The 23,638-nt window shown below is 36.5% G+C and overlaps 1 protein-coding gene across 3 annotated transcripts in view; it reads left to right on the top strand.

The window, feature by feature from the left end:
• The window catches only part of LOC131067396 (uncharacterized protein At2g39910), a 114,053-nt gene extending 95,626 nt beyond the window's left edge, over positions 1–18,427 (top strand). The window contains exons 6-10 of one of the 3 annotated variants that reach the window (XR_009111804.2): positions 16,058–16,253; positions 16,969–17,033; positions 17,285–17,386; positions 17,552–17,780; positions 17,907–18,427. Coding sequence is in view for 2 of the 3 variants with exons in the window: in XM_058002380.2 (XP_057858363.1) it covers positions 16,058–16,253; positions 16,969–17,033; positions 17,285–17,386; positions 17,552–17,670; positions 17,907–17,944 (520 nt within the window). In the remaining variant the exon portion in view is untranslated. The remainder of the gene's footprint in view (positions 1–16,057; positions 16,254–16,968; positions 17,034–17,284; positions 17,387–17,551; positions 17,781–17,906) is intronic. The other 2 variants (XM_058002380.2, XM_058002381.2) reach the window with 2 other exon arrangements.
• Positions 18,428–23,638: the final 5,211 nt, after the last annotated feature.

Raw genomic sequence — 23,638 nt, 5'->3', positions numbered from 1 at the left:
GTTGAGGTTTCATTATTCACCACTATGGTATCCCATCCCAGAATAGATTACTAAGATACCTATAGATTCTGAAGTAGAAAACTGTGATGGGTAGAAATTACACAAGAACAAGGTTATTACACTGAGACAAGATAACCCTACATAAAAACTTATGTTTCAGAGTAGTCTGTCTCTCAGAGATGACAGGCCATATGTCATTGTATGAGGACATGCAATGCCTTTAGGTAGGAGGTGATGATATGCCTTTGAAATCTATCTGATTTTTTCATCTTTGGACATGCCTCTGTAACCTGAAAATACACTTGACTAATACTTTTTTAATCCATTTCATCTAAATATATCCTTGAAGTGATTTATGTTTTATGTTAGAATTATTGTAGATTAATTGATTGCTTTTTAAGTAGAAAGTGTTGCAAAGGGCTAATGAATTGTATTTTATATGATTAAGCTGTTTTGCACAATTGCATTTGTGGGCTTCAAACGTTTAAAGAAGTATAAGACAACTCCTTTGGCTCAAGTCATTTGTGTTGCTTTGCAAGTTATTGCCTTTGCTACATTACTTATTTCTGTTACTGAAAGAATGAATAACTTTGCCCTGCAAGTGATCTTTGTTGCGCGAGCAGTCTCTTTGCTGCTCAACATATTCTTTTGCTGTGCAAGCACTTTGTTTTGTTTTGTAACACAATAACATCCATGTGATGGATTTTTGAGCTGTCCAATCTAAATTGCTGGTGACGAGGGAATAAGATACCAAGAGTACATGATGACTTCAGCATAACAACACTTTAAAGTAGGGGCATAAGATTCTAAAAAGGTTATGTTTTAGGAATAGAAAAGTGGAAATCTGTTTTAGAATTTCTTAAGAATAGGATTGCCACTTCCTAGTATCCATATAAACATAGAGTCATAAGCAAGCAGGAGACATTCTCTAGCATTCAGAATAGTGTATGTGCAAGTGGTCAACAATTAATCAATGAAAGGCATTATTATATTAATTCAAGTGCTAGTTTAAAGGATTGGGTGTGTTTTGTACATTAGTTTGATTGAGAAAGGGCTTACGTGGGAGGATTGGTGGCAGAAGTTAGGTTTGTTTTACTTCATATTGTGTGATGATTTAATTTCTGTTGTGATTAGGTAACATTTTGTTGAATGCAAATTGGTATATGATTTAGTTATGATACATTGTTATAGTTTTGATTTTATTCTGAATGCTAAAAGAAAATGTGATGTGAGTTGAATGATTCTCTTGGTTTGCTGTCAGAATTAGCAATTAATTATGTTCTTGGTCATTTATTCTAAAACTTTTCTGAAAGAGGACCTAGTAGATATGGATTTCATTAGGAATAATATAAAATCTTGCACATACTTTGCAAGATGCATGGTCAAAAGCCAAACATTCTGGATTAAATGATATCGAGTGTGCTCAACAATGCGTCCTCAAGGTCTGAGCGATATCTCAAATGATTTGGGGACACTCTTCTCTCCTCCTGCTCTTTTTTGAATTGTTTTGGGGACATCCCTAAGGCTCCTTTTTAGGATTTCTTGGCATCCAATAAAGTAAGAATGCATTGAATGAATATTATGAAGTGATGCGATACCAAGATGTGAGTCTAATGCTTTATATAAGTCACCCGAGTGTTTTTAAAAAGGGTGTTGCTAAATATTGTGTGTGTGTGTGTTAAGTTATAACTGTGTAGTGCAGAATACATACAGGGCATACAGCATACAAAAGGATATAGAGGTGTGCAAGTAGCAGAACTGAGTAGAGAAACGTGAAGTCCTAAAGGGATGAAAAATTTAAGCGAGCTTATCATGGTATGAGTGTTGAAGGTATGAAGCATCAATCTTAAGACTTTCAGTTCTGGTTTATGATATATGGTATGAAATAAAAATCAGATTGGAGTACACATTGAGAAGGGTGAATGATGAAGTCGAATATATGTTCCTTCATAGTGTTGAAGAGAACTTGTTAAGAATTGCTGTCTGGAGTTGAGATATGTGTATGGCTTTTGTTTTGTAATTGAAGTTCTGAGCGTATGATGCAAAATTCTTTTCAAATTTTCCGGTGCTTTTGAGTAAGTGAAAATTGAAGTTGGCTCTTCAACTAAATGAAGTTGGTGCTTCAAGGAGGGTTGGTGCTCTCATTGAGTTGGTGCTCACTTATGTAATTTGGGTTGGTGCCCATTTGGCTAATGAAACCTTGTTTTCTTGTGTTTATGTTTACTCTATGCTGTTCATTCTATGTGGTTTCATGTTTTAAAAATTAAAATATTGATTCATCTCTCCCCCCTCCCCCTCTTAGTATTTTTTGTGTGCATTTCAATTGGTATCAGAGTAGGTCCTTCGAAAGTAGAGCTTAAATGCTTGGAGGTTGATCCTGTTTGCACACATGGGTTCTCATGAAGGTCTTGCTATGAATAGAGAACCCTTATTTGATGGCTCCAACTATGCATTCTGGAGTGTTTGAATTCATACTTATCTAATGTCTCTTGGCTTTGATGTTTGGCAAAGTGTGGTGTTTGGCTATACGATTCCTACAAATCCTCCAATAGATGCTGATGCGAAGAAGGATTTTGAAAATAATGCAAAAGCCATGAATGCAATCTTATGTGGTCTGTCAGAGACAAAATTTGTAAAGGCTATGTAGTGTGATACAACTCATGACATTTGGGAGAAATTTCAAAAAACATATGAAGGAGATGACAAGGTTAAAAAATGCAAACTCTAGACAATTTAGTTTTCAATTCAGATTGTTGTGATGTTAGTGAAGATCGTAAACCTATTGTTGATGCAAGTAAGGCTGCTAACAATTGGTGCATTCTGGATGATATCAAAAGTGAGAAATTGGGAGTGATTCCACTCCATCTTTTGAATTGTTGTTTTGACTTGGTGGGAATTTTCATTTTCATATTCTTTCAGCCCCATTTCAGTTATGCAGGTTGATATCAGCCATTTATGTCAAAGGGGGAGCAGTGTTATTTTAGAGCTTCTTTGTTTTAGGTTGGTTGCAGATGGAGTTGCCATCAATGACAAAGGGGGAGATTGTTGGGTATTTTGTCATTGATGTCAAAGGATGATGATCAATGTTGTTAAATTTTGGAGGATTACTCAAAGTAATAGGGAACTATGCTTGGCTTTTTGGATTTTATTTGGAATGAGATGCTCATCAAGCTGCTGATTATTCATTAGATCTTCATCAATTGTTTGGTTGAGCTACTTGGTTGTCTGGTTGAGCTACTTGGCTGTGTTTGAACTACTTGGTTGTCAGTTTGAGTTGGTTGCTTGTCCAAGTCACTTGCCTGCTTGTCCTTTACAAAGTGACACATCATCCATAGAATTTTTAAATGAAGTTCAAATATCATATAACGAATGTAATATAAGGTTGGATGAACTGATGAAACATGTGTATTTCATGTGATAAATATATATTGTGTGGTGCGTAGCATATGAAAAAGTGGGGTGCTATATTTATACTACACGCAGGATGTAGTTAGTAGTAAAGTAATTAGTGAATCAAAAATATGTGTGAGAGGTTCATAACTGCTAAACCGCGTGAGATCTTTACCCAACCTAGAATCGGAACGCAATGAGATCGTTAATAAGGTAAACTCAATACATGTCTAGTGGATGCATAGCACTCAATATATGCCTTCCACCTATTCGTGAAACGTCTACCTCTGGTAAGGCTTTAACGCATGAAGCATATGGATAGTGTGCGTGGAGCAGGTATTAAGTAAGAATGCGTTGAATGAATATTATGAAGTGATGTGGTACCGAGATGTGGGTCCGATTCTTTATATTAGTCACTCGAGTGTTTTTAAAAAAGGGTGTTGCTGAATATCATGTGTGTGTGTTAAGTTATAACTGTGTAGTGCATAATACATATAGGTTGTGTAGCATACAAAAAGATATAGAGGTGTGCAAGTGGTAGAACTGAGTAGAGAAACGTGAAGTCCTAAAGGGATGGAAAAGTTAAGTGAGCTTATCTTGCTATGAGCATTGAAGGTATAAAGCATCAGTTTTAAGACTTTCAATTCTGGCTTGTGATGTATGGTATGAATTAAAAATTAGAGTGGAGTACACGTTGAGAAGGGTGAATGATGAAGTCAAATATATGTTCATAGTGCTGAAGGTAACTTGTTAAGGATTGTTGTTTGGAGTTGAGATATGTGTAGGGCTTTTGTTTTGTAATTGAATTTCTAAGCGCCCCTCCCCCTCGGCCTTCTCAATATTTTTTGTGTGTGCATTTGAGCCCTAATCCCCAAACTTGTTGATACGTCTGATTTCTAAACTTGTTTCTCAATGAACCTATGTACTATGCATGATTCTACATTTCCTTTTCTGGCATCTCTCAATATAAATCTTATGCCTATGATGATTGGCTTGTCAAATAGATTATGGAGTTAGTGAATTGTTAATGTACTTAACTTTCTAGAATTTCAGCACCTTTTGGTTCTTTATGTTATTTTTGAAAGGAAAGAAGGGTGTAGAAACAAGCTTCCTAATACAAATCTCATAGGAGAGTGAATTCAAAAATTTCTTTGCAAACCTCAGACAACTTACAGATTCATAAGATGCACATACATTAAATTTCAAATTTAACACAACCATAACACATAATTTATGTAGGAAAATCCCTTTTGGGAAAAAAAACACACCACACCAAAGCACATATCTATTTATTTTATTGTAAAAAGCTATTACAGTACAATGCACATAATCTATGCTCGTGCAGTTGTCTTCAAACCGTGATACAAAATTCTAGAGTGAGTCTGACAACATAACGACGTCTCTAAACAATGCAAAATCAAATTTGCAAAATGACTAAGTCATAAACATTTTATACATCTCCCACTTGGGCGCCCAAGGATGCCACATGTCATCTCCACAATTGTTTCATGCATGCAAACTAGTAAACGACAATTTTCATAGGTCCAAACCAACCCATAAGGCAACCTACCAGTCCTGTAACAACATGCAAGGCTCCAAAATATTATTTAATGCAAATAATATTTAACTCTCACATGCTAGGCATCCAAGTAGAGAAAATCTAGCTAATTGCCATTTTAGAACTTTCTATTCTACTCCAAGTCTATCCGAGTGTTCAAGTTGATGTCACAAAAAATATTTCCATATCCATGTCAAGAACTCCAAAACATTGCCACATGTCACCATAACACTCATTTGCAAAGTATTCACAAATGCTTATCTCCAAATGAGCACCCTTGTGACAAATGTCACAATTTCGCTCTCTGCACATTACATGTAGAAGCTCAACATACCATTGGGCCATACAATGTGTCTTAGCAATTTGGAAACTTATATTTTAGCATTTGATACATGAAATGAGCAACAGAGGGACCATTAAATTAATTAAATAGAATATCTTGGGACTCTCTAAGGTTGAGACGCCTTAATCCCAACATTCTGCCACTTGTTGAAGGCCTTATAGGAGTCACTGTATCACAACTTGGGCTCCAAGGCTCATTGAATCGACGCACCTTTTGAACTTCTCTATGCTAATTAGCCTAGTCAATGCGTCAACAACATTCACCAAAGTGTCAACCTTTTCAAAATTCACCTTTCCATCTTCCACTATATCACAAACAAAGTGAAATTGCACATCAATGTGCTTTGTTGTGGCATGGAAATTAGGATTCTATGCCAAGCCAAGGAAACGACACTTTGGCTATCACAGCAAATAATAATCTATCCAACATCAAAACCAATGTCCAAACACAATCTCTTAATCCAAATGGCTTCTTTGCAAGCTCGAGTAGCTGCCATGTATTTTGTTTCAGTAGTGGACAAAGCAACCACAACCTGACGCTTACTCATCCAACTTATTGCACCACCAGACATCATCAAAATATATCCATTGGTGAATCTTCTGCTATCAATGTTACTCGCCTAGTCAAAATCCACATATCCACGGATACTCAAAGAATGTCGAGTTCCACTAGGATTACCATGGAAACATAGGGAATACTCTAAAGTACCTCACAGATATTTGCACCCATCCAGGATTAGCCATAAATCGACTAATGACTCCCATTGCTTGGGCAATGTTTGGCCTCGTACAAACCATAGCATACATTAAGCTACCAACAACGCACATAAGGAACTTTGGTCATGTCCTCCATCTCAGTAGGAGATTTTGGAGAATCCTCTATAGAAAGCTTCTTTCCTTGAACAATTGGAACAACTAACTATTTGCAAGTTGTCATGTTGAACCTCTCCAATACAGAGTTCACATACTTGCTTTGGCTGACCCAAAGCTTTTTGTTAGCTCAATCTCTTATGATCTCCATTCCTAGAATACACCTTGTTGCGCCTAGATCTTTCATCTCAAACTATGCTGACAATTGAGATTTCAAATTTGAAATCATTCTTTTACCATTCCTAATTAACAACATATCATCCACATACAAAACAATAATGAGAATGTGACCATTCTTGGATTTCTAATAAACGGAATGATCAAATTTAGATCTCAGAATTCCCAAGGACAACACATAGGTGTCAAACATTTAGTACCACATTCTAGGAGATCGTTTTAAGCCATAAAGAGAATTCTTCAACTTGCATACCAAATCATCTTTACCTTTCTCAATGAAGTGTTCTGGCTGTGACATGTAATCTCCTCCTAGTCACCACGAAGGAAAGTTGTCTTCTCATCCATTCGCTCAATTTTCAAGTCATAAGCTGTTGCAAGTGATAATAGGAACCGAATGGATGTCAACTTAGCTACAGGATAGCATAACTCCCCACAATCAATTCCTTCCACTTGGGAATATCCCTTGGCATTCAACCATGCTTTGTGCTTCTCAACATTGTCATCCAGTCCTAGTTTCTTCTAGAACGTCTGTTTACAACCAACGGGTTTCTGTTCCTCAAGCAAAGGTACTAGATCCCATATAGCATTCTTCTTCAATGCAGCCATCTCTTCATTCATGGCTTCCATTTAGAAATCTGCATTATGCATAGCCATAGCCTAGGCTCACTAGTGTTAGCAATCAAAGCAAATATGCAACTGGAATCTAATAGTGAATAACCAAACCTTTCCACTTGCTGCCTAACTCATGTAGACCTCCTCAATGGTTGAGGTCGAGGATCTTGTTCCTCTTCAAAACTCTCCGAGTTATTAGAGCTCTCTTCATCATTAGGTCCAACAAGAGTATTGTAATGTCCCCACTTTGAAATAGAATTTAATGGTAAATAATAATAATAAAATAAAAATAAAAATATAAAAGAATATAATTAAATATAATTGAATTTTAATTAAGTTAATGAATGGGCAAAGGACATGAAATGAAAAGTTGTGACTCCCTCAAATATGAGATATAGAAGGGAGAAGAGAACCTCATTTGAGGAGGATAATTTGGTAATCAGAAGTGCAGATCTGATTTAAATAAGGAGTGCAGAACTGATTGTGAAAGGTTGTGTCCTTTCAAAGGGCAGAAATAATAAAGAGTCTTGACTCTTTTAGAGGGTTCTAAGGGTGTGTCTCTTGCCAAAAGGCATACATGACGAAGAGGTGTGACTCTCCCTCACATTGGAGGGTATAAAGTGGAGAATTTTTCATTTGAGAAGGAAGGATCCATGGAATAAAACAAAATATCTGAAGCATTAGAAGCAGATTTAGGAGCAGACCTAAGTCCGAATTATAAGAAAATCTGGAAGAATGATATGAACAATTATCAAAGAGATCAGAACACAAATGCAAATCTGCGAACAATAATAAAGCAGACATCGAAGGAAAAGAAGAGGAAATATTAAATCAATAACCAGAGAATCAGACCTGATGGAATAGAAAGGATTCTCTCTCTCTCTCTCTCACACACACACACACACACATATATATATGTGAGTATAGGAAGTAGATCAGATTGATATAAACAACAGACCTGTGCATTTAAAGAGGGAAACAACATCGAATTAAATCTGTCCAAATTACCACAACAGACTAAAAATAGATAACCTGCAATAATTCTACAAGTATATTGGGTAAGATTTAGTGTCCTCCCAAAAGGGGACATTACAAGTGGTATCAGAGTATGATCTTGCCAGCCTGTAGGGTAAGGATAAATCGATTATGCAATATAATCAATGAGAAGGGGATATATTAATTCTGTCCAACAACATGGCAACAAATAAATGACAATGGCAAGACAATGTGAGAGATTGTTAAACATACGTTTATTGTGTGAAGAAGACAATCAAGTATATAATATATGCACTAGATAAAGAGAGAATATTATGGAGATCTAAGGTGAAGTATATGAAGAGATTGTAACAGACTTTTGAGAAGAGTTTGTGGATACTTTATGACAATCTTATGATCAGATTATGGAAAACTTAATAGCAGACTTATGGAAGAGATTTATTATGGAATAATGATTACCCCAAGAGATGGTTCTAGTCTTGGTTGGATGCTCCTCCCTCTTGTGGATAAAGTGAATTGGCCCAAGAGATGGTTCTGGTCCTAGTTGGACGCTTCTGCCTCTTGAGGATGAAGTGAATTGGCCCAAGAGATGGTTTTGATCCTGGTTGGATGCTCCTGCCTCTTGTGGATAAATTGAATTGGCCCAAGAGATTGTTCTGGTCCTGGTTGGACGTTCCTGCCTCTTGTGGATAAAGTGAATTGGCCCAAGAGATGGTTTTGGTCTTGGTTGGATGCTCCTACCTCTTGTGGATAAAGTGAATTGGCCCAAGAGATGGTTCTGGTCCTGGTTGGACGTTCCTGCCTCTTGTGGATAAAGTGAATTGGCCCAAGAGATGGTTTTGGTCTTGGTTGGACGCTCTTGCCTCTTGTGGATAAAGTGAATTGGCCCAAGAGATGGTTCTGGTCTTGGTTGGACACTCCTGCCTCTTGTGGATAAAGTGAATTGGCCCAAGAGATGGTTTTGGTCCTGATCGGACGCTCCTGCCTCTTGTGGATTAGTTACTCCGAGAGATGGTTCTGGTCCTGGTTGGACGCTCCTGCCTCTCGTGGGTAAAATGATAGATTGATTGGCCCAAGGGATGAATCTAGTCTTGGTTAGACATTTCTGTTTCTTGTGGAGCAAGTGAACTTTATGTACATGTGTATGCTTGTATCTAAATATATCCATGGGTCTACTTCGTGTATACTTCGCGTTTTCATGCGTATGCTCTGTGCTTTATGTGTATACTCCGTGTTGGGCATATTTACTACATGAATATTTATGATTACTGATTTCTATCATTGTGAATTCTGTTTTTCTATTGACCTAGAAAGATGAGTTTATTTAGGAATTAGGAGAGAATATTACAATTAAAGTCTTACATGTGTGCCATGCTTCTAATCCTCTTCTCAATGATTGAGGATTTCACCTTTGTTTGTCTCAAGGAAACAACCAAACACAGTTCTTATGATTACAATTGATGAGAGAGAACTTATCTTAAGATTACAAATCTTCAGGGGTTGGTTAGGAATCCTTGCATTGGGAAAATTTAGTTAAAATGATCATTGCTTGAGGACAAGCAATCTTGAGTAGGGTGGACTGTAATGTCCCCACTTTGAAATAGAATTTAATGGTAAATGATAATAATAAAATAAAAATAAAAATATAAAAGAATATAATTAATATAATTAAATTTTAATTAAGTTAATGAATGGGCAAAGGACATGAAATGAAAAGTTGAGACTCCCTCAAACATGAGATATAAAAGGGAGAAGAGAACCTCATTTAAAGGGGATAATTTGGGAATCAGAAGTGCAGATCTGATTTAAATAAGGAGTGCAAAACTGATTGTGAAAGGTTGTGTCCTTTCAAAGGGCAGAAATAATAAAGAGTCTAACTCTTTTAGAGGGTGCTAAGGGTGTGTCTCTTGCCAAAGGGCATACATGATGAAGAGGTGTGACTCTCCCTCACATTGGAGGGTATAAAGTGGAGAAGTTTTCATTTGAGAAGGAAGGATCTAAGGAATAGAACAAAATATCTAAAGCATTAGAAGCAGATTTAGGAGCAGACCTAAGTCCGAATTATAAGAAAATCTGGAAGAATGATATGAACAATTATCAAAGAGATCAGAACACAAATACAAATCTGCGAACAATAATAAAGCAGGCATCAAAGGAAAAGAAGAGGAAATATTAAATCAATAACCAGAGAATCAGACGTGATGGAATAGAAAGGATTCTCACACACACACACACATATATCTGAGTATAGGCAGCAGATCAGATTGATATAAGCAGCAGACCTGTGCATTTAAAGAGGGAAAGAACATCGAATTAAATCCGTCCAAATTACCACAACAGACTGAAAATAGATAACCTGCAATAATTCTACAAGTATATTGGGTAAGATTTAGTGTCCTCCCAAAAGGGGACATTACAAGTATGTAGTTCATCTTTCTCTAGAGTGGGTGGAACCTGAACGACTTCCTATTTCTCTTCCTTCTCTAGCTGCAAATCAACTATGGAAGGTTAAGCTCATGAAAGATTACACATACTATAGAGCACCTTCTTCGCAACAAATCCCAAAGCTTGTACCCCTTTACATTGACACCATAGTTGATGAAGATACATTTAACCACCATGTTTTCCAATTTTGATCTTTTCTTATTAGGCACATGAGCATTTGCCTCACAGCCAAAGACTATGAGATGTCTCATTGAGGGCTATTTACCAAACCATGCTTCCATAGGGGTCTTTTCAACAAGCACTGGAGTAGTAGAATTGTTAATTAAATAACAGGCAGTGACTATGGCCTCAGCCCATAACTTTTGTTCAAGGCTAGAACCACTCATCATACTTTTAGTCCTCTCCATCAGCATCTTGTTCATCCTCTTTGCAACCCCATTTTGTTGTGGGTTGTATGGAGTTGTCTTATGTCTCTCAATCCCATGATTCTTACATAATCTATCAAACTCTGCAGAACAAAATTCGCTGTCATTATCCGTCCTTAAGTACTTAATTTTCCTACCTGTCTGAATTTCAACCAAGGCTAGCACCACTCATCATACTTTTAGTCCTCTCCATCAGCGTCTTGTTCATCTTCTCCGCAACTCCATTTTGTTGTGGGCTGTATGGAGTTGTCTTATGTCTCTCAATCCCATGATTCTTACATAATCTATCAAACTCTGCAGAACAAAATTCGCTGTCATTATCCGTCCTTAAGTACAAAATTCGCTAGATAAAGAAGGCACATTAATAGGACCAAATACATTGGTATGAATATATTCCAAAACCCTAGAAGGCTTATGAGAATTGGAATAAAAAGAAGCATGAGGTTGTTTCCCATATATACAATGTTTGCAAAAATTGAACTCGAGATTACAATCATCAAGGCCTTCAACAAGACTCTTAATTTTGAGGGCTCGTAGACCCTTTTCACTAATGTGGCCAAGTCTTTGGTGCCACAACATTGTCTTCTTAGCTGGGAGCTTCATCTCATTAGCACCCTTAGGTACCTAGAAAGCACGACCATGAAATGTAGATACAATAGTCTTCTTCTCTACTTGATCAGACAGTGAAAATGAAGAATCCAAAGCCCTTTTCTAGGACTATACAGAAGCACTATTGCACTAAACCATGCATTCGAGCTTATATAGAGTGCCTAATCGGACAACCTTAGCAAGCACCATAGAACCTTTGGTCATCTTGTATCCACCTTACGAGAAAACAATCTGCACTCCCACATTGCTCAACTTGCTAATTGAAAGAAGATTTCATGCCAAACTAGGAATGTGCAGTACAATATCAATCCCTTTCACTCTACCATTAGGGAATTGGATCTTGAGTCTTCCATGGCCAACAATCTTCAGGTGAGAGTCATCACTTAGATACGCCTTCCCACCATCATATTCTTCATACTTCGAGAATCAACCCTTGTGAGAGGTCACGTGGAAAGAAGCACTTGTTCAATCAACCACACATTCTCCAATGATCAATCCATGTGTTGCCAAGGCTGTGGCAAAATCATCTGCATCATCTTAAGAGGATCTATCGAAATTAGAACCAGAGGCTTTCTTGTTTTTCTTTTTCTTTTCTTTACAATCTTTCCAGAAATGACTGGATTTGCCGTAGTTGCAGCATTTTTCCTTGGACTTTTTATTAGGAGACTTAGATCTCCCTAGAGACTTTAATTTGCGTTTCTTGTCCTTTTCTTGAAGCAACCTTATCCTCCATCTTGAAAGTGGTTGTTGTGCTTCCAATGGTCATCACAAGGTGATCTGAAATATTCTAACTAGGATTCTCTTGAAAAGTATGAAATTTTATTGTTTTTCTCCTAAGAAATTGAATTTTCCTCTAATTATTGGGAATTGAATGCATGCAACAGTTTAACTAACATTTTTCTTTAATTTTCTCAAACTTATATGCATAGTATTATTATTGTGTACAGGAACAATAGACAACAATTACAACCTGCTTTTCTAATCTGCATGTATCAAATTTTCAGAGAACTCATTGATGTAATGTCTCATACCCAATCTGAAACTCTTAATATTATCTTCCCTTCAAGATCAGATAATAGCAGTGAGGTTGATTGCAGTGATGAAGGAAAAGAAAGACAATGAAGGCTGTTGTTATTAGTTCCAGAATTCTGCCGCCCAAGATTCCTCTTATATTTGGCACAGATTTTGAATGCTGATTGCTGGAAATGTCTCCTCCAAACACAGTGATAGTGATGGATGCTATGATGCTATGAATCGCTGCTCCAAAATATAGATGAATGCTGTGAGAAATGCTAAACTCAGGCCTGGGGCGACATCCAGCCTGAGACACGGGTTTCGTCCTGTAATCAGAATTTGCAGAGCTCCACAAGACTTTGATAAGATAAAAATAAGTAATCAATAATAATCCTCAACTCCAATTGATCCTTTTATAAAAAACTCCAGCCAAGAAAAGCAGTCGATGTCTCTAGAAGCTTCCTTCTAAGCGACTTAGAAGAATAAATACAACTTCATTAAATATTAAATAGCTCCCTTGCTGAATTTGCCTAGGAGAAATAACTTTAATACTTAATTTGGCCACTTTATTAGTCATAATGAATAATTATAATATTTAATCATTGTACTTTAGCTTTTTGGCCATATTTCAACTATTCCTTTTATTAATTATTTATTCTAGCCTAGGGAATATGGCAGGCTAGAATTTGTCGTCTTGTGAGCTGTCATTTGAGAAGGGACATTACATGATCCCACACGTCCAACAAAGAACATAATAGGAACATACATCTTTCTTGATCATCAATCATGATACCAATAGAGTTTAGTTGGGCAACCAACATGTTGAATGCACTCATACGACCTGCAACGGATCCTCTGTCCTCCATCCTCAAATAATACAACTTCTTTCTCAAAAAGAGCTTATTTGCCGAGGATTTCCCTTGATAAATGTCACCAAGCTTTTTCCAAAGCTCAGCTGCAATCTTCTCTTAATGAACATTTAGGAGTACAGAGTCAGCCAAACAGAGTCTTATCAGACCCTTGGCTATCCGATCCATTGTATCCTAAACATCCTATGCTATGGTTTGAGGTTTTGATTGAGCTATCACAGCCCATAGGTCTTTGTCTACAAGCATGTCCTCCATTTTGAGTTTCGACAACTCAAAATTGCTGCCATTGAATTTATCAATCTCTATTCTTCTTAATGTGCTTGCCATCTTGAACTGCAACAAGGTCAAGAAACTTCTCCCTACAAAACTCCCATTGAAACAAGATCTACACAAAACATCCAACAACCCACCAAGCATAACAAAGCTGGTCAGGCTTTGATGCCAACTGAAAGGAAACCAAAGTTTGGAAACAACCTTCCTAATGCAAATCTCATAGGAGAGAATGCAAAAGTTTCTTTGCAAACATCAAACAACTTACAGATTCGTAAGATGCACATACAATTAGTTTTTAGATTTAACATATAAAACCATAACAAAGAATTTGCGAGGGAAAATCCTTTCAGGGAAAAACCTACCACACCAAAGCACAAATCTATTTGTACTACTGTAAAAATCTATTACAATACAATGCATATAGTCTATGCTATTGCAAGTGTCTTCCAACTGTGATACAAAATTCTAGAGTGAATACGACTATATAACAGCTTCTCTGAACAATACAAAATCAACTTTGCAAAATGACTAAGTCATAAACATTTTATACATCTCCTTCCTAGGTGCCCAAGGATGCCACATGTCATCTCCACAGTCTCTGCTTGCCTGCAAATTGCTAACCGACAATTTTCTTAGGTCCAAGCCAACCCAGAAGGCAGCCTGCCAATCTTGTAACATGCAAGATTCCAAATGTTATTTAATGCAAATAATATTTAATTCTCACATGCTAGGCATCTAAGTAGAGAAAATCTAGCCAACTGCCATTTTAGAACTTCCTATTTAACTTCAAGTCTATCTGAGTGGTCAAATTGGTCCCACAAAGAATCTTTCCAAATTGATGCCAAGAGATCACTCCAAAACATTGTCACATGTCACCATAGCACTCATTTGTAAGTTTTCACAAATGCTTCTCTCCAAATGAGCGCCCTTGCGACAAGTGTCACAATTTTGCTCTCTGCATATTACATGTAGAAGCTCAACTTGCCATCAGGCCCCACAATGTGTCTTAGCAATTTGGAAACTTATGTTTTAGCATTTAATAAATAAAATCAGCAACATAGGGACCATTAAATTAATTAAATAAAATATCCCGGGAGACACATTACCCAACATTCTCCCACTTGTCAAAGATTTTACAGTAGTCACTGTATCACAGCTTAGGTCTCAAAGCCCATTGAACTGGCACACCATCTGGACTTTTCTGTGCTCAGTGTCTTAGTCAGTGCATCAAGAACATTCACCAAAGTGTCAACCTTTTCCAACTCTACCTTTCCATCTTCCATGCTTTGTTTTGGCATGGAAAGCTGGATACTTTGCCAAGAAAATGGTACTCTGGCTGTACACTTTGTACAATCATTCTTTTAGTAAAAACATGTTCTACTTTGTATCTGTCCTGCAAGCTTAGCCAGCATCTATGCTTACAACTAGGAAATTGTGTGTGGAATATTGACATCGGGTGACAGTAAGGAACTTGAAGCCAAATGTTGTTGTTTGTGAAGATATTTTGGGGTGCACGCATGCTGTCAATGAAGTGACTCCCGAGGTAGAAATTTTGGATTGCAATTTGTGCATACACAACTTTACGAACCCATCAAGTAAATCAAAATTTAATCATCAAGTATATTAGCCTTTGTGCAAATATTTATTTATTCATGACTACATTTGAATTAACGCGTAGTATCAAAATATCTTACATTTGTTGTTCTATTGGTTAACATTCATAGTGACAGCGAAGCAGTTAAAGTGTGGTACAGATTAGGGTGACACATCAGATAGAAGCAGGGAACCTGAAGTCAAGGGAAATGTTTACAGATGGCTTGGGATGAACTGAAATAGAAATTTAGGATGAAGCAACTCCTGAGGTTGTGAGATTGATTATAATCCATTTCTAATTTCTTGTAAGCCCTTCTGGATATTTTTGGCAACCTGGATCAATCTTTTTAAGGTCGAGTTCTGGATTCTTGCCAAACCTGTACAAACTTTGATGCCGACTTTGATTTTTTGCTTTTCTGAACTCTTGAATTTCTCCGAAGTCTGGTGTCATTCCTGTTCTTTGTGTTCATTCATGGATGCTTTGTGCATTTCTGATTGGCTACTTTTCTTTCTAGTTTTGGTATTTGGTTTTTGATTTAAGTGCTACATCAGTAGGCTTGAAGTTGAGGTCCTATTGGTGATATGGCTCAAAAATGTTTCATGTAAGGGAATGGGCTTTTTTCACATGCATACACAGTGTACACTATTCTGGACTTAGGGCCACATCACTAATATAACTATACCTGTTTACTGAGCAAAATAAAATGGAACAAAGTTTACAGACAATGTTTTGCAATATTCCTTACTGCTTTGATTGTTAATGGGTTCAGTAGCTGTTTGCAATTCAGGATGCATATTGTGATGCATAAAATCAACTATTGGGTTTCTATTTTTCTTGCAAACTTATTGTTTTGATTTGATAATTAAATTTTCCTAGTGCACAGGTATAGAGAACTCTTGGGTGCAATGCTTGGGGAGATGGAACGGCACAGTGAAGATAAGGAACGCCGCATTATATGGCTCCAGCAAATTGAACCACTTTTCAAGGCCATGGGACTTGTTATTCTAGCTTTTTTCAAGCGCCTATTTCCTCTTCTTTTTCATTGGTTGCATGCAAAAGATGATGCCACAGTGATACTGGTATGATTTATGGCCTAATGTTTATAAATGCTGGTTTTTTTTTTCATTTCCTTTTGTTGGTAGCATACAACACCTAACGTTACTATAGTTCTGTTATGACTTTAAGTTTAAATTTTTATGTATTTAAGCTTCCTATATTCAAACATAAAAAACCTATGCAGAATTTGATTGCTATTGCCTCGTTCAGTCTTTCTTTAAGTTGCATACATGCATTTGATTGTCTCCATAATGCATGTCTCTGGTTTTTGCAATCTGGAAAATCTCCAAATTGTCTGCTACATCCTCTGGTGCTCAATGGATGCATATCTTCCAACTTATGGTAAAGCCCCTCTGTTAAACTTGTGCATGGTACCTTCAGAGAAGGCAGGGCCATATGCACGGAGTTGCATATAAAGCCTTGCAGCATATAAATGAATGAATGATCGTTAGCTATATTTGAGCAGCATTCTCTGCTTATTTGTCATCTCGTCATTGTATAAAGCAATTTAAAATTTGCCACAGTAACCCTTTAAGGAAAGAATAAAGGTCAGGAAAACAGTGTTTCTTCATTGTAATGGGAAGTATGAGTGATGAATATTTTCAGCCTTTCTCTTTGGCTTCAAATGATAAGAATCGTCAAGATGAAATATATTCTGGAGTACTTTGCTGATATTGATATGTTGATATTTGAGTGCCATCCATTAGAAGAAAACTAAATAGTAAGTATTTTATGCAGGTTCTTAAAAGGGTTCTTACCATTACTAAGTTGACATGGATTCGAAAAACACCATACATAGAAAGGTGATTTCTGCTTGTAAATTATTTTATACGAATGTTAACTGTTTGGATGGTCTTATACCTGGTGCAACCCAATAGGCATCCACCACTGTTTATTTCCTGTAATCCTTGAATTATACAATTAAATTGTAGTATGTGAAGGAAACAAATTCTTGTATAGAATGAAACACAAAACACAAATTAAGTTTGGTTCCAACTGTTTGTTGCAAGTGCTCAGTGGATATTATGATTTAATTACACTTGTCTGCATGTAGGCTGGTAGAGGAATTGGTACTTGCACACAAGACTTCATGGACACGGAAATCTGGTTCTGAATTACGTGACATAGTAGTTCAAATCTTGGAACTACTTAAATTGTAAGCATTCTCTCAGACATATGATGCAAGAGGTTCTTGGACATCAATAAAGAGTTACAAGCTTCTTTTCTTGTTTTTATTGTGTTTCCATAATTATATTTATATATTTTGTATTTGAGTGCACATGTTAACAATATCATTTTTTTGTTTTTGAACTTTTTTAAGGTGTAAAGGCTTGCAATTTGAAGAGGCCTGGAGAAAGTACAAGGATGATTCTATATCGCTGCCTAGCTCAGATAACAAGCATTTTCTGCACAGTAGTCATGAGGCCCAAATTTTGAAGGGTGTGCATTTGAATGAGACCTGCCCCACAGCTTAGAAGGTGTTTTCACATAGTATCAGTTCTCTGGGGAGTTTGGAAACCATATCCTAGAACTAGCCTAACCATATCCTAGTAATTATAGTTCAGTTTCACATATTGAGAAATCTTGACTTAATTTAATCAACTTTAACTAGCCTAAACTACAAGAGGTCATAAATTTTAAAATATAATAAGTGTTCTTGTTTATGTTGTGTACAGCTTTTCATGCTCTTATTCATGGTTCTGAGCTTTGTTAAGATGGGAAAAGAGAAGTGTTGCCTGCAGTTTTTTTGCAGCCTGTGGAGAAAGTGCAAGGATTTAACTTTAAATTCGTAACAGATTTTCCAGAATATGACTGCACAATTCTGGCTTACAGGTTCTTTTTGATGGTTCCAGTTGAGGGGTTTTGTAACAGATCTGTTAGTGCATAAAAGATGGAATTCAAGTGGTATAACCTGTAGTGGAGCTCTGGGCCTTCTGAAGAAAATGCCAATATGCAAATACTCTCTTAGACCACAAGCGGTGGGAATGGTCTATTTTCTTTTATTAAAAAAGGCATAGATTGCCATTAAGTGACTTGACTACTTTGAAGGTGTAATATCCCCTGCTATTATTAACTGTAAAACAAGGAATATTTGTTGTCCTAGTTGCGTGTTATGCTGTTCTGAAGTTTTGTGCGTTACGCTGACAGCGCTTTAGTTTGTAATATGGATCATTAAATATGAACATTTCATGAATAATCAATTGACTCAATAACTCTCCTTAATCTATAGATCACTAGGGATGCATAAGCAACAATTTATTGGTGATATTTATGATTCTAAGTTATCAAAATCTTGACTTACAACAGGCTGACATTATAACCAACACTTGGCATACATCCTCAGACATTCATATATGTAAAGGTGATATAGATGCAATCCCAACTCCTTTCTTATTTATTTCATTTGGCCATCTAAAAGAACATTACATAGGCAACCAAAGAGCAAATACATGGATTGTCATTATAGGTCAATTTTCAGACATTCTGAGGACACATGGACTGCAACTAATCTCATGCATTCAAACTGATAATTACAATGAAGTCTAACTTGAAAATGAACCTGGGGTAAGCGCTGTGATGAAGCAAGCAATATCATATGTGAAAGAACCTCCAATGTGCCAGTTTGATCCACTTCCTATATCGTCCCTGCTGCTGCAAGGAAGGTCTGAGATATCAATGTTGGACTGCAGGATGTACTCCAAACCACCTCCGAACTGATCGCTCTTATTCCTCGAGTGGAGCACTTCCCTTATTGATGTGTTTGGATGCCAAATCGGGGAGATATGAACCAAATCGATGGTTAACAGTGCACAAGTTCGATTTTGATTCCAAACTGATATGAGGCCGATTATGCCACAAAACCTTCTCAAATTGTCACAAAGGAAATCGCCTTCAGCTTTCAACCTAAGCCTCGACTGGGACCTTCCAATGAAATCGATGTCCTCCAACTAAGCTCTTAATGCCTCAAAGATGAGATATGGACAAAATCGTGGTTGTATGGTCTGAAGTCGGGTTTTTATCAGACCCTCAAATAAGCCAATTCCTCAAGCAATTCGACGTCCAACCATCTACTCACAATATCGCCTATTAGCCTCAAGGTAAATTGATACAAAAGGGCACTCAATCTAAAAAGTCTGAAGATGCCATGAAATACCCTATCCACCACGAAAAAAGCTACAACAAACTCATTAAGCCCAATTAGGAAGACTGAGGTGTCTCCCCTCTCAAAAGCAACCCTTTTAAGGATCTTTCACCCCCTCAGTTATGCAGATCAAAGGGAGGTTTCGTTCTCTAAGACCAAATCTGCGGACAGCCTTGGCTCCACAACCCCAATACAAGAGAAGATAACAAACAACTTATGCTCAACCATGAATTACCCTCTTCTATTTGTTCTTTTCATAACCCATCATAAGATTCCTTGTAGAAGATTTGGGTAGGTACACTATTTTATTTCTTAAGTGACTTAATTATTTTTATTTTATACTCGGTCACTTTATTAATTTAATAAAATAAAAAGTCATCTCACGTATGTTTTTAAATGAATATAATGAGACAACTTATATAATATTAAATTAAATATTTTTCCCTTATTTCTCCAAAAATCTAATACAAACAATTCCAGGCCAAAATCGGGGACATTACAGAAGGACACTATTTCTTGGAGGTGATAATGATATCTGTTATTCCATAACCAATATCATTATTATATCCCTAAATATTCTTTTAATGTGGTCTGCATATTACTGTTGCTAGTATGCAGAGATCCATGATTATACAATTTTATTTATCTAATCTACTTTGGCTTGGTTTTATAAACATTTATCTATTTTTGAATCCAAACCGAGGTTCATCAATACTAGCCAAATGCTTTTCCAAATCGATTGTTTGCCTTCTCTTACCTTGCCAAGGTGTAGTATGATAGTCTTTGAAAATCTTCACAATAGACATTACAAAAAATGTTAAAACTATACTTTTATTAATTATATAACTAACGTATATATCTTAAATACATCTATCTAAAAAATGTTGAGAATTATCCGTTTTGAGCTATTTTATTTACTTGAGTTGTTTTATTTTACTTGAAAACTATTTTATTGATTGCACACATACATGGACACAAATTTCTTTTTATTTCTACATATTATGGACTTTATCTTCTATTTTTACATGAAGTTTTAGCCATCTCATCTTCTCAACACTCATAAATTCCATACAATTTGTTTTGAGAAACAAAAGGAATATTGGTTGAGGAAATGGTTGATGCATGTTTTGGGAAAAAAAAGGAAGATTGGTTGAAGCTGGAAATTAAGCATATTGATTGATAGGATTAGTCCCATTACTAACATGGATGGAATTACCATTCTATGTAGTGGTAGTCAGATATAGGATGTGCATGTGGGAACATTTTGTATTGTTGTAGGCATGGACATTGGTATCTTAACTTGGGTTTTTAGGAGCAGAATATCCAATCACTTCTATGCAACTAGCTATCTTCATAGTGTTTATCCATTGTGTGAGATATGCTACGTAGAACATCCACACTGTGTTCATCACCTTGTATCAACTTTCTTAGATTCCTCAATCAAGGGGATTGCCTCTCCAATCAATTCTTCTTTATTCACAAGTTCTTGACAACCTTCCATTCCTTGTCAAGTATTGTCAATTGTTCATTAGAAATTTGTGTTGGTCATCTTCATCATGAGAAGTATGGGGGGAATGATTTTCAATAATGCTAGGCAAGATAGGTGGTTGGATTATGGGAAGATGGCTCTCCTAAGTTTCATGGTTGGAATAAATTATCATGGAACTCAAGCTCAACATCATTGCTATTTAAAGCAAAGGAAGCCACGAGTCTATAACTTGTCCTCACAAGAATCTCATGTTCGAAAATGCGGGGTATGAAACTCATAAACAAGTACAAGCTCCAACACCACCTAATTGTTCCTAGAAAGCAAGAAACAAAAGGTAGAGGCAAGGATAGGGGAATTGGATTGTGCTTGCAATGCCCTTAATTGATTGACAATTTATTGCAAATGCCAATTGCAATCAATTAACCAATGATATGAAATTATAGCAATGATGCAATTGATTAATCAATATAATACTACTAAAATAATGATTGATTAACGAATTCAAGCACATGAAAGATGAATTTTAGAATTAAATGCCTCTAAATTTGAAAATTTTATGAAAATGATTTCAGATCTGAACATTTAAATAAAAAGTAATGCAAAAATTGTTGGGTTCACCAAAATGAATGGATGGGAAAATGGGGTCTTCTAGCTGAAGACCTCAAATCCCAATTTAGTTTTTATTGATGAAATCGATAGGAGGAAAAAACCACTAATATATAATATGTACTAAAGGAGAGCTAGATGTTGTGTATGATTACTTCCTCTTTTTTATTTGGGATTGATCTGATATGAAATATGCAAGATCTAGGTAGTGTGATAGGAAATTGACAACATTTAGCATAGCTAGTAAGATACAATTCAATAATGCAACAAAATAGTAGAGCTTTGTAGATGGGATGTAGAGAGGAACTTGTAGCAGAAAGTGTTAGACACTAGAGCTAGGCACCCTAGTCCTAAAGGTACTTTTGTCAACTGAGTTTTCTAGATTATGAATTAGAGGGCTCTATAGATTCATCTCTCCTAAATTCGAACAAAAAAAATGTTGAACACTAGAGCTACACTCCAAAGCCAAGACATATTTACGTTGTTCAAAGTCTAAAAATGTATGTCATAGTTTGCTCTATACAATTTTTCAATTTTTTGATTTTTTGATTTGTAACTTGTGTGGATAGAAGAAGGAAAAATGTTATGTTGTATACGGGCTTGCCTAAATCAAACACTGTGTTGGTGTTTACACCTTCGCTATTGCAATGTTGGATGAAAGAGAGCTTACCTCTAGTAGCGCAAAGGCTAATAATATTAAAGGAAATGATTGAAATGATACCCTTTGATACAAAACTCCTTACCTTGAAGCCTCACACAAAGTTTGATGTTTCTTGATGGATGTTAATGCATGCCTTCATTGAAGAATACATAAAACTTGATCATGATTGTTGAAATTGAATGCTTGAATGCTTGATTGCAAACTTCTCCTCAATTGCCTTTAAGATGCTTGATTAAATGCTCAATTGGAATTGAATTCGTAATTAATAGATGTTCAAATGAGAGATGGAGTTATATTTATATGCAACTCATACCTTTTCAAGTTTAATTTTTGATTTTGGGGCCAAAATGCGATAAGAACTTCATATATAAAAATGGAAATAATAAATTACAGAATATATAACTCACATGACATGAGATGTATGTAGGCCAATATGCCCTAATATCCAATATATGTTGAACGTAGTAAACCCTTAAGATAGGGCAACACCATACAATACTTCTTAAGGAAAAAGCCACTCTCTAGGAGATCCCAAATGCAATATCATCTTCACACATGTATCTTACAATGATAATCACCTTCCTTTATATATGCCTCTTCCCAATAATATGGAAGGGTAAAGTCTAATTAAGGCATACTCAACTAATTTAATTAATTACATAATTTATTCACATGACCCAATATAATTAACATATAGTATTGAGCTCTTTCCTTGTGCTAAATGATTTTTCATTGTTGTCTTTGCTTCTTTGGCTGATCGAGATTTGGTTTTGGGCAAGCTATGGGCTTGAGGAGTTCACCCTCTCTCTGTTAAGCCCTGGATAACTTCTTTCAACCCTCTTATTGAACTACTTAACGTGTGTCTAGTTTGGGTTCGCCTTCCAAATCTTCCCCTCCATCTCTAGGAGCATTCTTGCTATGAGGCCATTAGTAACTCTATTGGCCGCTTATTGAAGGTTGATGATGCCACGTCCTCAATGGGCCACTCTACCTTTGCTCGTATCTTAGTCGACATTGACATCTCTTCACCTCTCCTAGGGGATGTGGTTCTCATGGTAGGGGACAAGCCTTGGACACAACTGTTGGATTTTGAGGGCCTCCCCTTTCACTGCCAAAAATACTTCTCCATGGGTCATTTGGCTTCAAATTGCTCTATTTCATGTCATAAGGGTGTTGCTACTTGGTGGAAAGATGCTACAGTTGACCACTTGACTATCTATGCTTGTGATTCTTATTCAGTTGGCTCCTCTCATGATGATGAGTCCTCCTCCCGAGATGATGTGCCTCTTACTACTGATGTTGTTGTTGTCATGCTATTGCAACTCCTTTTTCCCTTGAGGATTCACAACCTCATTCTAGTCCTACCAACTCTACTCTTGATGTTGTTCCTCTGCAGCAACCTAGCGCTATTTTGTTGCAGCTTGCTGCGGTCCTACAACAACACTCTGTTGCCACTACTGACTGTAACCCTGCAGGGTCCTCCCTATTTGATCTCTCTCTTGATGGCCCT

The sequence above is a fragment of the Cryptomeria japonica genome, chromosome 5 (assembly GCF_030272615.1).
Source record: "Cryptomeria japonica chromosome 5, Sugi_1.0, whole genome shotgun sequence".
NCBI lineage: Eukaryota > Viridiplantae > Streptophyta > Pinopsida > Cupressales > Cupressaceae > Cryptomeria > Cryptomeria japonica.
The sequence above is the reverse complement of the archived record's forward strand: the minus strand, read 5'-3'. Positions and strand labels throughout refer to the sequence as shown.